Source organism: Miniopterus natalensis, chromosome 17 (assembly GCF_054644295.1).
Source record: "Miniopterus natalensis isolate mMinNat1 chromosome 17, mMinNat1.hap1, whole genome shotgun sequence".
In the NCBI taxonomy this organism is placed as follows: Eukaryota; Metazoa; Chordata; class Mammalia; order Chiroptera; family Miniopteridae; genus Miniopterus; species Miniopterus natalensis.
The window spans coordinates 45,950,846-45,966,676 of NC_142097.1; the positions used below are offsets into that span (position 1 = coordinate 45,950,846).

Below are 15,831 nucleotides of genomic sequence, written 5' to 3' on the forward strand. Positions count from 1 at the left end.
CTGTGGGCTTTGCTGTGGTTTAGTAGCTATAGGGGTTATAGCGGCTGGGATGGGTGGGTGCAGAGGTAGTTAGGGATTGAACATTGCTATCTTGGCCTGTTCAACAACGTTTAAATCAACTGTAGAGCAAAGAATAATTTTTCAGATTATATTGAAGTCTTTGCAAGGAACTCAAATGATGCCAACATGTAAATACCTAGATTTCCTGATGCATTTTTAGCTAAACCTAGAAAACCCAGGACTCACTCGCTTGTCTGGTGGACTTTAGGGTGCTTGGTTGGTCCTGGCCACACCCTGGGCTTGGGTCCAGAAGAGTCCCTCACCCAGGGAGGAGAGTCAGCGGGACGGGGCTCATAGTCTTGATGCTGCAGACATGTCTCGATGCATTTACCCTTTTTCTTCCTAGTGTGCGTTTTAATAGAAAGCCTGTCCCTCTCCAAGATGCCCTTCAGAGGTGATGCTGTAATCGGTAAGTGCTTTTCTTTAGTGACTCTTTGTAGCATTTCTTTCAGAACTACTTCTTATTAAAAAGTAAAAGCCTTTTAGGAAGGATGATAGAGTTGCATGATGTTGGAATACCTGGTTTTGAAACTGCTATAAGAACAAGTTGTAAATGACTAGCATTAGCCACACTCCTCTCAAAAACACACCCTTCCCTCTCTAAGAGCACAGGCTCCTTCCTCAGAGCACTGGCTGTGGCCCAGCACTGGTCATTTGTGGCACAGGCCCTCCCCTCGCAGGCCCAGTGGAGGAATCAGCAGGTGCCAAGGCCATGCAGGCAGGACATTCAAGAACCTGCTCTCGTGGTGGTGGCGGCCAGGCCTCTGTGCAGGCCCAGTGCCCTGGGCATCCTGTCCTGTTCGTAGGAAGCACAGATGCAGCTCTCAGCAAGTGGGGACTTTCCTTGTGTGTGAATAGTTGGAGGCAGTGAGGAGGACTGCACCACAGCCGTCTTTCTCTGCAGCCTCAGAACTGCGTGGATTCAGCATTCACTGCCAAATGTTGGATCTGATTGAGTGGAGTGTTTGGGTTTTTATTGGTGGAGGTTTGGAGGTGGTTTGAGGGAGAGGTACAAGAAAAGGACACCTGAAGCTTGCAGGAGTAATAAAAGAACAAAAGTGTTCCCGTCATAAGTGTTGATGTTTCAGCAGCCAAAAGGCGACTTTCCCCCTTAAACTGAGGGCCTTTGGAATTTGTACCACCTGGAGAAAATGCACTTTAGATTTTCTCCAGACTCATCTCAGTGTTCACCATCTACTTTGATTTAAGAGGTGGTAAGATCTGTTTATTTTCATATAAAGATTCCTAATCGGATCAATGGTTTTCTTTGTTTCTGTGACAGATGGTTGGCAGTGGCTGATCAGCGACACTCTGAGAAATCTCCATCATATTTCAAGTCATTCCAGACAGCAGATCAAGGTGTGGGGAGCAAGGTTTTTCCAGTGGCCGTGTTGTATCGAGAGGGACATTATTTTTTTAGTGTTTGTTTCAAAAGACTGTCCATTATGGGTCCTTTTTATACACTAATGTGGTAACTGATAAGTGCCATAATTTTATTTGGACTTCTAGATGGTATTGTCTATGTAATTTATACTCAGGAAAACTAACTCAGCTGTTGGTGACCAGAATATGGACCTTTAAAAGTTCCTGTTTCTGGTTTTATCCTATTCACCTAAGCATTTTTCCTGCACATCAGTAGTAACTGTTTCTTCAGCTGAATTCTGTCAAGTTGTAGAACTTTAAGGTTGGAAGCTGCGTGTGTGATGTTTGGGTGCAGATGACAAAGCCCAGAGTCACCACCACGCATGTTACTCACGTTGGTCAATTCGGTAAAGGGTATGTTGTGTCCCAGTGGCAAAGGGCCACAGCTGTCCTGTCCAGGGCAGGTGAAGGTGGGGTAGCAGAGCTGTACCTTCCTCTGCATGGAGATCATCGCTGGGGTATTGATAGGGACTCAGCTTTGATATTGAGGGTGAAGAAATGAGTGTGTATCCAGCCTCCTGTGTATCTTAGCATTTCTACTGGATTAGTAGAGGTTTCTTCAATATCCTTTCTAAGTAACTGTCATTCTGCAGAATTTAAGTACAGCTTTACTAGCTGAATTTGAGTGCCTCAGGGTCAGTGCTTCAAACTTTCCTTTTTAAAACATATCCATGATTGATTCACACCAGTGGTGACCATGGTGCAGTCTGCCACCCTGGTTGGTACAGGTGACATCTTAGTGTGACGCTCGTTCTGAGCTCCCTCCCTGTGCTCATCGCCCCTCCTGCCCGGCCCCAGCAGCTCTTTCCTAGGCTGCTCTGGTGGCCTTGCTTCTGATGGGGGGAGGGAGAGGACCTGGTAAATCCAGTGTTTTGCTATTTGATCACAAAAGTCATCATTGAGCTCGGGCTCCTCCTCTGTAACAGCGAGTGAGCAAGGGAGGGCCTGGGGCCCTGGCCACCTCTGTGCTCTGTTTTCCTTCCATCCTGCTCTGATTCTGCCTGGGGATTGGTGCTGAGGAGCCCTCTCCTGTTCCCAGGGCCCCTGGACCCCCAGCTCCTCTGTAACGAAGCCCTCTGCCGCCTGCTCAGAGTCCTTGCCCATTTCATGTCTGGGTGTATTACACACATGTCCTTCATTACCTGTGCTGGGAAAGAAGAGTACCCATTTTGTTATTAACTGTTCACATTATAAGACATGGAGCTTGCAGGGCACTCACGTCCCGCTCGTTTTAGGAAGCAGCTGTCTCGGCCCTGGCTGCTCTCTGCAATGAGTACTACACGGAGGAGCCCGGGGAGGCAGACTCTGCTGGGCAGGGTGAGTGGGCCACCGTGCTGACCCTCAGATCCTTGGGGGCATGGGGGGAGGCTTGGGCTTTTGGGTTTTGGTTTCGGCTCCCTCCTGCTGCAGTATGGGCACAGCCTGAGCCGGGTGGTTGGCAGGGATGCGATGGGCGTCGGGGACTGAGGGACACGGGGCTCCGGTGCAGGGACAGAATTCCTCCTGGGCCTGCCCCACTCTCCCACCCACCGTGCACCCGTTTGGCACAGCTGCCAGGAGAGTTTCTCTTTCGCTCCTTGAAACAAGCAGCTTGTCCAGGACTCTCGATGGTGGCTTTACCTGCGAACCTTCCTGGACCGTGATGCCCCTGTTAATGTATGGAGTCAGCTTTCTATTCAGCAGGGTTTGCCAGAGTGACGTTTTTAAATGACTCTTCACACTTTGGGCTCTGGAGATTCCAGTTGTGGAGGGAGCCCCTCCCCTTCCCTGCGGAGGCCCCTTTTCCCCCTCGTTTGGTCCTTGTCAGGTTTCTGCCCATTTTCTTCGTTTCCCTGGTTGTCAGCACCTTCACTTTCATTGCTGCGGTGGCTTCTTCCCGATGCTCGTTTCCTGGGTTCTGTCAGCTCTGAGCTGTCGCTTCCGTGTCTCCCACGTCCTCCTGGTTCCATGCTCTCTCCTGGGCCCTTATTCAGATCCGCGATTACTTATTGGCCTTTATATTTTATGGTGAAATGTGTGTTTAGGATTTTCATGTGCTCGGTGGCAGCACTTTCCTCATGCGCGTCCTTCCTCCTCGTGGGACTGCGAGTGGCTGCCTCGCTGCACAGCCTGGGTCAGGCGTGTTCCCAGGATCCTCCACGCTGCCGTGTGCCTGACACCTCACCGATGCTGCTCGCAGGACCTTTTCCACCAGATTATTTTTGTTTCCGAAAGCTTCAGGCTCACACGCCATGTTGCCTGTGGCGTCCCTTGTCGTTCTGTAGAGCACACATTACGGTGTCTTCAAGTGTATGTGAAACCCTGTTTTAGGTGGTTGTATGTGTGTAAAATCATGTTGGTGATAGTCTGCTTTCTGTGATTTAAATTAAAAAGCGACAGTGTTTTATGAGCTGATATCTGACAGACTTTCCAAATCCCTCTGCCATGGGCAGTTTTCCTTAAAGAGACAGTAATGTTATTTTGTATTTAGTCTGTTTTTATTTTTATTTATTATTAGTTTTTAAACATATCTTTATTGATTTCAGAGAGAGGAAAGGAGAGGGAGAGAGAGAGATAGAAACATCAAGAATGAGAAAGTCATTGATCGAGCCCGCAACCCGGGCATGTGCCCTGACTGGGAATCGAACCCCGATCGCCTGGATCCTAGGTCGACGCTCAACCGCTGAGCCATGCCCGGCCGGGCTTTAGTCTGTTTTTAAAAACTGACATGATAAAGTCATGTTCTGCTTTTTGCCTGAGCAGAGGGTACTATATATGCCACCCTGAATATAGGAAATGGTATCTGGAAGTTAACCTCGGAGCTCACGAGAACTGTAAAGAGGCAGGGAGGGGCTTTCTCGTGCTGCTACCGATGTATGTCTAAGTCCCACCAGCGTTGCCAGTTTAGTGTATGTACAAATGGGATTCCAGTTTTTCCTACCCTAGCATGTGAGGCTGTAAGGAGCACATTTTTGAGGTTTCCGTGTGCACGTTATAAGTCACACGTTGCTGGAATGTGAGCAGCAGCCAGAATCTCTGCTCACTGCAGACAGGGCAAGGTCAGGGCTGAAGGCTCCCCCACCCCGAGCTGCGCCTTTAAAGAACAGGTCTTGTCATTCACGCCCCTTCTTAGAACCTTTACTCTTGCTCTGAGCTTCTGGTGCCCTTGCCTGCTTCTTCCTCTCAGACCTCTGTCCAGTGTGTCGTCCAGGCCTAATGACGAATTTTCTGTCTCGGGAGGCGTAGGTGTCACCGCTGCTTGCACTCAGCCTGCCCACCTGCAGCCCGGGCACCTTGTGTGGAGTAGTGTCCCCCAGCCTCTCACACTGTGCCCTGTCCACCCGGACACTGTTTGCTCTCATTTAAAAAAGAATTTTTAAAAATTAATTTTTGAGAGAGAGGAAGGGAGAGAGAGAGATAGATCAAGAGAAACATCGATCAGTTGCCTCCCACATGCACCCTGACCAGGATCGAAACTGCAACCCAGGCATGTGCCCTGACCAGGCATCAGCCCTGCTGCCTTCTGGTGCACAGGACAGAGTTTTCCCCACAATAAGCATTTGTGCTCTTTGTGAGTAAACGGAGAACTGTGACCATTCTCAAAACCCTCTTGGATTTAATTTCCTGATGAAGTAATTTGATGAAATTGCCTAAGAAAACCTTAAAACCACCTAATAAAAATTCTTTAAACCTGTTTTGATTTATACCGCTTTGAAAACACACCTGCTTCCAATGCCTGAAGTTGCTTCTCCCTCCTTTCTTTCGATGCTGTTTGGCTACTGTTTCTGAGATGTTTGTGACGAGTGTGCAAGGGGACCACCAACAGCAATGGGTCACCTTGTTACTTCCTTTTAGAGGGCCTGGTCGAGAAGTATCTCTCGGAGCTTCAGAACCCGGAGGAGATGACGCGCTGCGGCTTCTCCATGGCCTTGGGTGCCCTTCCTGGCTTCCTCCTGAGAGGCAGGCTCCAGCAGGTGAGGCAGAGCTAAGCGTGGAGGGTGTCCGTGCTAGACAGTGCGGGGTAGGTTTGGGCGGCATGTGAGACCATACATGTGGGGGTGGGAGGTGTTTGTGGTTCAGAAAGAATCCCTGAACACCAGCCCCTGGGCCGTGGGAAGAGGGGACAGGGAACAACAGTGATGGTGTTTCAGAGGCTGCGAGCACTGTCCTGTGGGAAGGAGGGTGGGGGAAGCTGAACTACCATTCTTAAGAGGGGACGCTCTTGTTAGGTGTAGAAACTGTCCTGCCTTGTCAGGAGGTGCCTCCCACCCCTGCAGCCGGGATGGAAGGGCAGTGGCACTGGCTCTGGTGCAGGGTCCTTTCACCAAATGTCATTTCATTCTGGGGGCAGCACAGCACCAGGGCTGAGCCTCCAGTTGTGTGAAAAGTACATTTATCTCATGGTTGATGACTGGTTGCTCCTTTTCAGGTTCTAGCAGGGTTAAGAGCCGTTACCCTTTTTTCCGAGGATGTGAGCTTCGCAGAGTCCAGGCGGGATGCCTTGAAGGCAATTGCCAGGTGAGTCCTGGCTCTCCTCCCCAAGTCACTGCTCTCTCAGAAGCCAGCCACCCAATCTGAGGGGATATTCCCGGCTGCTTTGTTAGAAGCCGGGTCTCAGATGATGAATCTGCTTAGAGGCAAATGTTATTTTTTATTTTCTAGTTTATCTTTCAGAGGATTGGCAAAAAATGTTTCCAACTCAGAGGCTCATGAACAGTTCTGTTCCAATTACAGGAACATTAAACATGTAGTGAGCACTTCTTCATGTTAGGAAATTTGACCACTTCGAAGAGTGGCAACCCCTGAGGAGAAGAGGGTGCGTGCGGAGTGGTCTCTAGTCCTTGGTTACAAATGCGCACCCGACCGACGCGCTGTCCTCCTGCCGCCATGAGCACATTAGAGGACCAGCTGTGTGGAGCCCACATACTGCACTGATGTCATACTGTCCCCTTTCTGCCTGGATGGAAGGGTATAGGAGGGCCCAGGCACAATTTGTCTCCATGTGTACTTTGTAAGCTGTAGACACTAGAAAGCATGGTTCTAGAGAAGAGCGTTGTCAGCGGAAGGAACTCGGGGAATTCTGAACTGGCCTAAGGTTACTGGTCTGTTCTGTGTGTGTCCTCTCAGGCTGGAAGGGTGTGAGGAACAGGAGGGCTGATGGGACACGCAGGCATTAGCTGTTTTACGCCTCTTATTCCAGGATCTGCCAAACTGTTGGTGTGAGAGCAGATGGGACCCCGGACATGGTTGTGTGCAAAGGGAACGTTTCCCAGATTTACTGTACCCTGCTGGACTGTCTGAGTGACTACACCACCGACAGCCGTGGGGATGTGGGCGCATGGTAAGGCATCCTGCGTTCAGGTGGCTCTGGTTGTCCCAGACTCCTCAGTTCAGAATGACGGTGGGTTTTCATTGGTGTTTCAGCTGCCGATGTGGTTGCCCTCAGAGCAAAACATGAAATAGGGAGGAAGCCACTCAGGGTCGCCACCCCCAGGGCCCCCCCTCCAGGTCCCCTCCAGGGTCCCGTCAGTCCCCAGAAATCCAGGCTTGCTGAGCATGTTGGTGCGGGAGAGACGACTCGGGCCAGTGCAGTCTCCTGTGAATTCGTCATTCCAGAGAGTAGGTCTGAGCTCTATGGTGTTTGGTCTTTCCTCAGAGATTTTAATTCTCCATAGAAAGTCTCATCTTTTTCATTATTTTTTTCCACCTTTTTCTCTTTAACGTGTTCCTCGTGGTTAAAGACTCTACCCATTTACTCCAACATCTGTCACCCGTGGGTCTATTTCAGTTGTCTCTCATTACTTTACCACTGGGCCTTTTTTTAAACATTTCTTATAATTTTTAACTAAATCCAGAAATTGGGAGTTCAAAGTTGCAGAGGCTTTGGCTTGGGTAATTTCCTTCAAGCAAGTGGTGGGTTTCTCTGCTTCCGGCCCGTGCGGTCTGGTCAGCTCACTGAGTGCCCTCAGGGCTGGCCCTTACTTTGTCCACACCCCAGGGCGTGGCCTCTGCCCTGAGCCCTGACTTAGGAGTCTCAGACCCCAGGGTCTTCCTCCTGCACGAGTCCTCCCAGCTGCTGGCTTTCGGGACTTTGGACCCTCACCCTGTGCTTGGCCAGTTAGGAGCAGTGAGGGCCCAGGGGCGTGTGCAGGTTTAGGCCCCCCATGTCCCTCCCCCGGCCTTTCCCTGTGACTGCTGTGCTCACAGAGATGGGGGTCCTCCCTCCTCCCACACTCTGCCTGCTCCCTGGTGTCACAGAGGTCCTGTCCTGAGCAGCAATTTGTTGGTGGCTACACCCTGCTGTCTGAGCCCATCCCGCTCCTGTCATCCCCTGGCCTGTGTCCACCTCACACCTCCAAGCACCCTCTGCTGCACTCAGCACCTCACTTGCCAGGCCTCCTTGGGCTGAGGCCTACGTCTGCGCCCCTTCTCTTTGATCTGAGCAGCACAGGCTGTCTCCCCGATGTGTGGTATTCACTCCTTGGTGGGAGGGTGGGTGCCCTGGGCCTGTGGGGCCATTGTATCTGTGATCTCCGTTGCCCAGCTGTGTCTTACGTGGGTTGAGTGCGTGTTGTCCCAAGTTTAAGATGCGCTTTCACTCTGGAGTTAGGCCAGTCATAGTGGACTCAGCTTTTCAAGTTGTATAAGCTTGTGTCCTTTCCTGAGAGCCCCTGTGTACAAATTTGTTCAGAGTGGACAGAGCTATCCTGGTCTGGAGAAATGGGAGCCGCTCTGCATATCTACCCCAGGAAAAGCCAGAATGCCCTCAGCATTTTTCAGAGTCTCCTCCCACCCCTGGCTGACGGTCACCTCAAGTTGGGAGGCGGGCTGCTCATCCTAGACTTCTTGTCCCTGCAGGGTCCGCGAGGCTGCCATGACCAGTCTGATGGATCTGACGCTTCTGCTGGGGAGGGACCAGCCAGAGCTGATTGAGGCTCCCACGTGAGTGTCGTCCCTGCACTGGGTGCTTGAAGAGGGTCTGTCCTGTCTGTCTCCCGACCCCATGGCTCATGACCAGGCCTCCCGCTCCATTGGGGCTCACGCCTGCTGGAGGACAGCTACTCCTGGGCTAGGCCAGGGCAGGGCTCATGTCTCAGGGTTCAGGCCCTTGCACCTGAGTGCCTGTTCCAACTGGCTCAGTTGCCGGGACATGGGGCTGCCCCTGGGTACCTCACTTGCAGAGTGTTTGTGACCCTCTCTGCTGGGCTGATTTCCTCAGCCCCTCTCTCCCCTTACCCCCTGCTTCCCTTCTTCTTCCTCCCCCTTCTCGGCCCTGTCCCCGCCTTTCTCTGCCTCGGCCCCTGTGCCCATCACCGCCTGCTGCCCATCTGGAGCCCTGTGTCCTCACTCTTCTACCCAAGACCTTGCATTTAGGCTTTGGGATCAGAGCAGCTATAGTGGGGGCCCTGCCATGTGGGCAAGGAGCAAGGTCCCGTGCTGAGCTGTAGCCCACGGTGTCTGTGCTCCGTGGGCACCCTCGTGTTGGAGCTCTGCTACCACTGGGCTTTTGGTTTGCAGCTGCCAGCGGGTCATGTGCTGCCTGGCCCAGCAGGCCAGTGAGAAGATAGACCACTTCCGTGCGCACGCCGCCCACGTGTTCATGACGCTCCTGCACTCTGCCGGCCCCGCTGGTCCCACCGTCCCCCACGTGCCCCACCGGCGAGAACTGGAAAAGTTCTTTCCCAGGTACTGAGGGTCTGGGTGTCCAATTCTCGGTGGGGTGGCAGGCCCCTCTAGCGTGTGGCTCTCTTACAGGTCTGAAGTAGCCTCTGTCAACTGGACCGCGCCATCCCAGGCCTTCCCTCGCATCACCCGACTGCTGGGGCTGCCCACTTACCGCTACCACGTGCTGCTGGGGCTGGCCGTGTCTGTGGGCGGCCTCACGGAGTCCACGGTGAGGACATGTCTGGCCTGACCTCTTCACAGAAAAGGGGCTTTGTAGGGGTTGTCTGTCGTGGAGCTAGGGGTCGGGAAGTGCACTCCTGGGGCTGCCTCTCCCTCCTGCTACTGGGTTTGTGCCTGGGGAAGCTGGGTCACAGGTGTAGCTCTTTTTCCTGGCCTGGTGCTCTCAGAGCAGGGTCCCCAGGGCGGCTCGGGGAACCATCACCTCTGATGAGAGGAACTCCGGAGCTGCAGTGTTGGGGTGACTTCCTGTTCCCAGCATGCAGTTCAGCTGACATCAGCGCTCTTTGGTCCTGTATCACCACCATGCCATGCGTGGCACACGGCCCAGGCACGCCCGCCCGCTCTGTTCTGGCCACATTGGACGACATATGTCCAATATGACCTTAGTTTTCTAGATTCCTTTTCTTTTGTGCGCTGTGTTTTGGGGCAAGCCTGTTTCCATTTTCTTTTGTTGTGTCTCTGCTGGCTCGGTGCTCACATGCTCCCTGACCCTCAAAAATTGTCTGACTGCAGAGCCCCTGCTGGTCCTTGTGGTCCGTGTATCTGTCCCCTCACTCTCTCTGGTTCTGCTGCGGTGGTGGCGGCTGCTGCTGTCCCCTCTGGGTGGCTTGTGAAGCCTGCAGTCCTACTGCGCTAGGTCCAGTGGGAATTCACTGTTTTCTGAATCGGTGGTTTCAGGGCTCTTGGCACTTTGGCGCCAGTCTAGGCCCTTCCCCCTCCGCGTGCTCCTGCTCTTGCTTCCATCCCCTTTGTCTCTGTTGTTCCCTCTTCTCTCCAGGTTCTGCATGTCTCGCAGCTTCTGTAGTCTGTCTCCCACCCTGAGGTTTTGCTTTCAGTCATTATATTTTTTAATACCATTCACTTTGTTCTGAAATCTGTTTTGTTGCTCATGTTTTTTCATTGCAGGCTTATTTTTATAATTGCATTTTTTTCTTTAAAAGTCAATACATAGTATTCTCCTGTATTCTGTGTCTCATGGGTGCAGTGCCTGGGGTCTGGGGCAGGTCTGGATCTGCTCTCTACTTCTGCTGACTCATTCCCCATAACTCACCCTCTCGGTTTGGTAATCTGAGGGAAGCTGCCTGCAGACACCAGCTGTGGTCAGCCCCAGTCCGCTGGGCACGCTGCAGGCTGGTCAGAGCCGCAGTCTCTGACGTCAGTCACTTATCTTCCTTGTCAGCTGGTAGCTGCTGGCGTCCAGCCTCAGGGACACCCTGACTGCCTGCTGCTCTTAGTCTCGCTTCCTCTGCGTGTGTTCCTCTGCATGGGGTCACGTCTACCCCCCTCCTCCAGTCTGCCAGATCTGGCTCCCGAGCTGGTGTGGTGCCTGTGGGGAGGGTTTCCAGGCCCAGCAGTGCCTCAGGGTCTGCAGTTGAGTTTGGAAAGGGAAGGTTTCAGAGCATCTGGCCACTCATGATGCCAGGCTCTGGTATCCTGCCCTCTTTCCCGTGGAGCCCCTTGACCATCTCCACTGTGGACGGCTTAGAGGTTGTCTTGGACACTGAGTGATAGCACACGAGGGCCAGGCTGTGTGCTGCCCGGAGGGAAGCATTTCTGTTTGACATTTGCACTGTGGCTCTGTGCTCATGCCGGTCTGGCTGGGCACCGCAAGAGCCTTCCCCTCTATAGCCCAGTCTCCTCTGTTATCAAACACTCTGTTTGTTGCTGTGGCTGACCCAGGGGTCAGTGGTGGGCAAGGGACAGGCGGTCTCATCACGGTGCAAGAGTGTCCCTGTGTTGCAGGTCAGGTACTCCACACAGAGTCTGTTCGCACACATGAAGGGGATACAGAATGACCCGCAGGCCCTGGAGAGCTTCAGTGGGACCCTTCTGCAGGTCTTTGAGGACAACCTTCTGAATGACAGGTAAGGGGTGCTGCCATTCCTCAGACCCCCGGGTTTTAAGGGCAGGTGGGGCAGGCACAGCCAGCCAGGGCTTCTGCAGCGTGATGCGGGGCAGTCCCTGTCCACACGTTGTCTGTGGGTGGGTGTGAGGTGTTCCTGGGCCAGGTGTTGGAGGTGGTGCGGTCACTGTGTGGCAGTTGTGCCTTTGTCAGAAACTGGACTTGTGGGGTCGTTTAGACCCTCTTGTCCCTCATCTGTTTGCACATATTTATACTGTGAGCCTTAGTGTAACCGAAGTTGAGCTGTTAACCCCCTGCCCTTTCTTTCCACGTGGTGGGGTTTTCTTTCTCCTTTGCGTTTCCTATAAAGTTCACGAGCTTCCCGTTTCGACAGAACACCTGCAGGGTTTTGACTGGGTGGTCCCATGGGGGGGTTGGTGGTGTCTGTCGTGTTTCCCGCTCTCCGCACGCCCTCCCCCTCTCCCATGGTTGGCACCTGGGGCCTCACAGCATGTCCTCTCCCCTCAGGGTGTCCGTGCCGCTGCTCAAGATGCTGGACCAAATGCTGGCCCACGGGTGCTTCGACATCTTCACCACGGAGGAGAAGTGAGTGCTCGTTTTCTTCCCTGTCGGCTCCGCTTTACTGCTCACGCCTCGTTGTAGTTCACCTTAAATTTAAAGAAACAGCGCCCAGGCTCAGAGATCAGAATTCTAGGAGTGACTTTCAGGTGTGTTCAGGGTCAGGTTTTGTGTGCCTTGTAAATGCCCCCACGTGAGGCTGGCGCTGAGCAGCTGGGGAGGCAGCAGGTGACGGGGGCCGTGGCCGTCACAGGACAGAGCAGGCGGCCAGCTAGCTGAGCTCAGGCACCGGCCCGCGCCGTCTCCGCCTCTGCTGGTTTTTTCTCAGGTTTGTTTGGGACTTTTCAGTCTTTTCTGTTCTCTTCATAGTCATCCTGTCAAAGTCTAATTTTCAGTATTTTTCTTCTTCCTGGACAATTCCAAGGATGCAGAACAAGGCAAGTCCGTTTTGTTTTGTTTTGTGTGTATTACCCAGTTTCACTACTTGCTTTGTCCCTCTTTGCGCCGAGAATCCCAGTCTGGGGTCGTATTCCTTCTGCCTGAAGAACGTTCTTCAGAATTTCCTCTAGTGAGGTACGGTGGTAAATGCCTTCTGATTTTTTAAGTTTATTATTATTTTTTTTTAATCCTCACCTGAGGATATTTTTCCCATTGCTTTTCAGAGAGAGTGGAAGGGAGGGAGGGAGAGAGAAACATCAATGTGAGAGAGAGATGTCGATGGGCTGCCTCCAGCATGCACCCCAACCAGGCCTAGGGATCGAGCCTGTAACCCAGATACATGCCCTTGGTCGGAATCGAACCCAGGGCCCTTCAGTCCGCAGGCCGATGCTCTAACCACTGAGCAAAACTGACTAGGGCAATGCTTTCTGATTTTTATTTGCAAGTGTTTTTCCCAGGGTACAGAACTCTAGGCAGCTGTTTTATTTCAGGACTTAACAAATATCTCCTCCATTCTGACGCCTCCTGTCACTCTTGGAGTCGTCTGTCTAGGTGACTGCACCCCTGGAGGCAGTCTGGGTGTTTTCCTGCCTCCTCATAAGATTTCCTTCGTGGTTTTCCTGTAGTCATTATCATAACGTGTCTAGTTGTCAGTTTTTATATCTGTGTATCTTGTTAGGGATTTGTTAAGCTCGCATCTGTGGTTCTGTTTGTTTCGTGTGTTCTAGGAAGTCCTTAGTTGTCCCGTCTCTCTGGGTTTTGTCCCAGGGACACTTGGCTCCAGGTCCTCTGGGGCCCCCACTGTGCCTGTTGAGCCTTCTGCATTGGCCCCTTGCTCCTCGCCTTCACTGCTCCGTCTCCCCCTGCTGGGTGTCGGGCGTTTCTATGCTGCCTCGTCTGTTTGTGCAGTTCTTAGGTTTGGTTTATGTAGTTTTTCAGACGCCGTCTTTTTTTTTTTTGGTTTGTTTCCAAATCTGCAAGGTCCCTTGTTCTTCCCTCCAGTTCCTGTCAGGCTTGCACTCTCTCCTGTCCCCCTTTCTTCAGTGTGGCTCTGGGCTGCAGTCCTTGTGGGGGATTTCCATCTGCAGTGTCTACAGTTTTCCCATTTGTCTGAGGATTTATTGTCTGGATGCTGCGTTTGAAATGTCGTGTGAAAGTACCAGGCAGAACTCTGCCCCTTTTCTGGGTGAGAGGGAGGGCAGTAGCCACTGGGAGGGGTATCTGGGCTGCGCACGTACCCAGAGGTGGCCATAGCCCACAAGAGGCTGATGCATGCCTCATCCCCTCTCTCTTGGGGGCAGCCTTCCTGGTTTGTTGAATCTGTACCTTTGTCAGGCCAAGCTTGGGGTCTTGTCGCTGCTGGAGGCTCCACTTCCTCTGAAGGGGGCATGTCCTCCCGAATCTGAAGTCCCTCCAAGTGCCAGGCTCACTGCTTGGATCTGAAGCAGGTGGGCAGCGGCAGGGGGACCATGGACATTCCACTGTTCTGTCTGGAGAATTCTTGGGGCCCAGGGGGGAGATGGTAGCAGAGGACGTGGTTTACACGTTGATGTGACCCTGTGGGTCTGCTGGCCAGTCAGATACCGGTGAGGAAATGAGGTGGCTAAGGTGATGGGAGGCTCCTGGACAAGTAGCCTGGTGGAGGGTAGACGCAGAGATTCCTGGATGGGGGTGGGGAGGGCTGTCGGGTGGACAGTGGTGACTGGGGGGAGGGGGCTGAGGTCCACTTTATCCCCCAGGGCGAGAGGGTTTCCTTGGGGCATTTTTCAGTCGGGGGAGCTGTTGTCACAGCCCCTGAAATGGCCACAGCCAGCATGGCACATGCTTTCTGCCCACCGGGCTGGTCTGTCCTGTGCCTTTGCCCAGAGGTCCAGCAAGATGAGGCTCTGCCCCCTGACCATATCCAAGGTCGCCTGGGCCGGGCTCCAGCCTGAGGTTAGGGAAGAGGAAGCACAGGGTCACTGGGGCCAACATGCCTTAGCCCACGTTGTGTCCAAAACTGGCCTGGAGTGGGGGCCGTGGCACCCCAGAAGAGGAGCATGTCCATCGCACAGGGACCCTGGCCCTATGTCCTCAGCTGACTGACTGCTCGGCTTGGTGTGCAGAGCTGGGGGATGAGTGTGTGTCTCCCTCTGGTCACTCCTTGATCCTCCTGCCCCGAGTGGGGCCTGGCTACAGTGCTGCCCTCTTCTTTGATCCTAGGGGAGTCTGGCTGGGTTATAGCACACGCTTGATGGGACTGTCTCGGCGCTGCATCAGGGGTCTACCTGCCGAGCTTCCATGAAGATTAGGGGTGGGGGCATGTAGGGCACATGAGACAGGAGTGTCTGTCCCTTGCTGCACCTGCACAGGAACCAGTTAAGGTGACCTGGTGGGGCATCCCCCAGGGATGTGGCCCTCTGGTCATCAGCTGCCGCACCGCACGGCAGGAGCAGCTTGCTTTCAGCTCATGTCTTCTGCCCTCTGCTTTCCTTGCAGCCATCCCTTCTGTGTGAAGCTGCTCGCGCTTTGTAAGGCAGAAATCAACAAGTCTAAGGACGTCCAGAAATTGCGGTCCAGCATCGCGGTGTGAGTCCCAAGTCACTGCACCCATAGATGGGCTTGGGGAGAGGAGGTGGGGAGCAGTCATTGTGGCTCTGAGGCCATGTGAAGCTTTGAGAACAAGAGTGAAGCCATCGCAGTGTCCCCAGCTCAGACCATGCCTGGCCTTGGCCTGAGGGGAGGTGCAGTGTCCCAACACTCTGGAGATATGGGCAGAGCTGGATGAGTGGTCTGGACACCTTGATTTGCAGTGATCATGGATATTGAACTGGGGGTGCCCGAGGCCTGGGGCCATGTGGCTCCAGGCATTGTCCTGTGCACAGGTCCGCTCACCTGTGGGCTTCCCTGCAGGTTCTGTGGGATGGCACAGTTCCCTGGTGGTGTGAGGAGAAAGGTCCTTCTTCAGCTGCTGCTCCTGCTCTGCCACCCATTCCCTGTGGTGAGTGGCTGCTGCTCCTCAGCTGCCGTGACCAGCTGCCCACCCTTGGGTTTTCCCACAGTGGCATGTTGGTGCGTGCTCTGGATGCTGGTGCAGGTGTCTATGGTGCTTGGGCGAGTGACTGCAGAGTGGACTCTGGATCCGGGTGGAGGCACCGCCTTCCTCTGCCTCTTGAGACACAGCAGGGGGCCAGTGTGGGTGGGGCGTCTCTGCTTTGTGCATCTTGGTCCCCCTCCCACTAACACACTGTCCCGTCCAGATCCGCAAGACCACTGCTAGTCAGGTGTACGAGATGCTGCTCACCTACAGTGACGTCGTGGGCACAGACGTTCTGGACGAGGTCATGGCTGTGCTCAGTGACACTGCCTGGTGAGTGCGTGGCCCCCTCCCGTTCTCCAGGGCTCGTGTTGTGCACATTGCAGTGAATGGGGGTGGGGCGTAACCACCTTTCCTGTCCCTGCATTGTCTCCCCAAAACCTTCCAAAGGGAATAGGAAAAGCAAGGCTCCCAGCCCTTGAGGGCCTTGACTCTGGGTTTTACGAGGCGGCGGTGGTGGGTATAACAGTCTCCCCTGCTTGTCCACATTTCTGAAGCTCAGGCTCTCTCCAGGGGGCTGTGCAAGCCA

General features: G+C 53.6%; 1 protein-coding gene across 1 annotated transcript in view; it reads left to right on the plus strand.

Annotated features, from left to right (window-relative positions):
• TBCD (tubulin folding cofactor D) overlaps positions 1-15,831 on the plus strand; it is a 114,024-nt gene that overhangs the window by 95,753 nt on the left and 2,440 nt on the right. The window contains exons 24-37 of the mRNA XM_087826451.1: positions 407-469; positions 1,343-1,419; positions 2,718-2,799; positions 5,317-5,435; positions 5,891-5,979; positions 6,662-6,802; positions 8,320-8,403; positions 8,980-9,147; positions 9,217-9,355; positions 11,110-11,231; positions 11,738-11,815; positions 14,705-14,794; positions 15,119-15,206; positions 15,466-15,575. Of these exons, the coding sequence (XP_087682577.1) occupies positions 407-469; positions 1,343-1,419; positions 2,718-2,799; positions 5,317-5,435; positions 5,891-5,979; positions 6,662-6,802; positions 8,320-8,403; positions 8,980-9,147; positions 9,217-9,355; positions 11,110-11,231; positions 11,738-11,815; positions 14,705-14,794; positions 15,119-15,206; positions 15,466-15,575 (1,450 nt within the window). The remainder of the gene's footprint in view (positions 1-406; positions 470-1,342; positions 1,420-2,717; positions 2,800-5,316; positions 5,436-5,890; positions 5,980-6,661; positions 6,803-8,319; positions 8,404-8,979; positions 9,148-9,216; positions 9,356-11,109; positions 11,232-11,737; positions 11,816-14,704; positions 14,795-15,118; positions 15,207-15,465; positions 15,576-15,831) is intronic.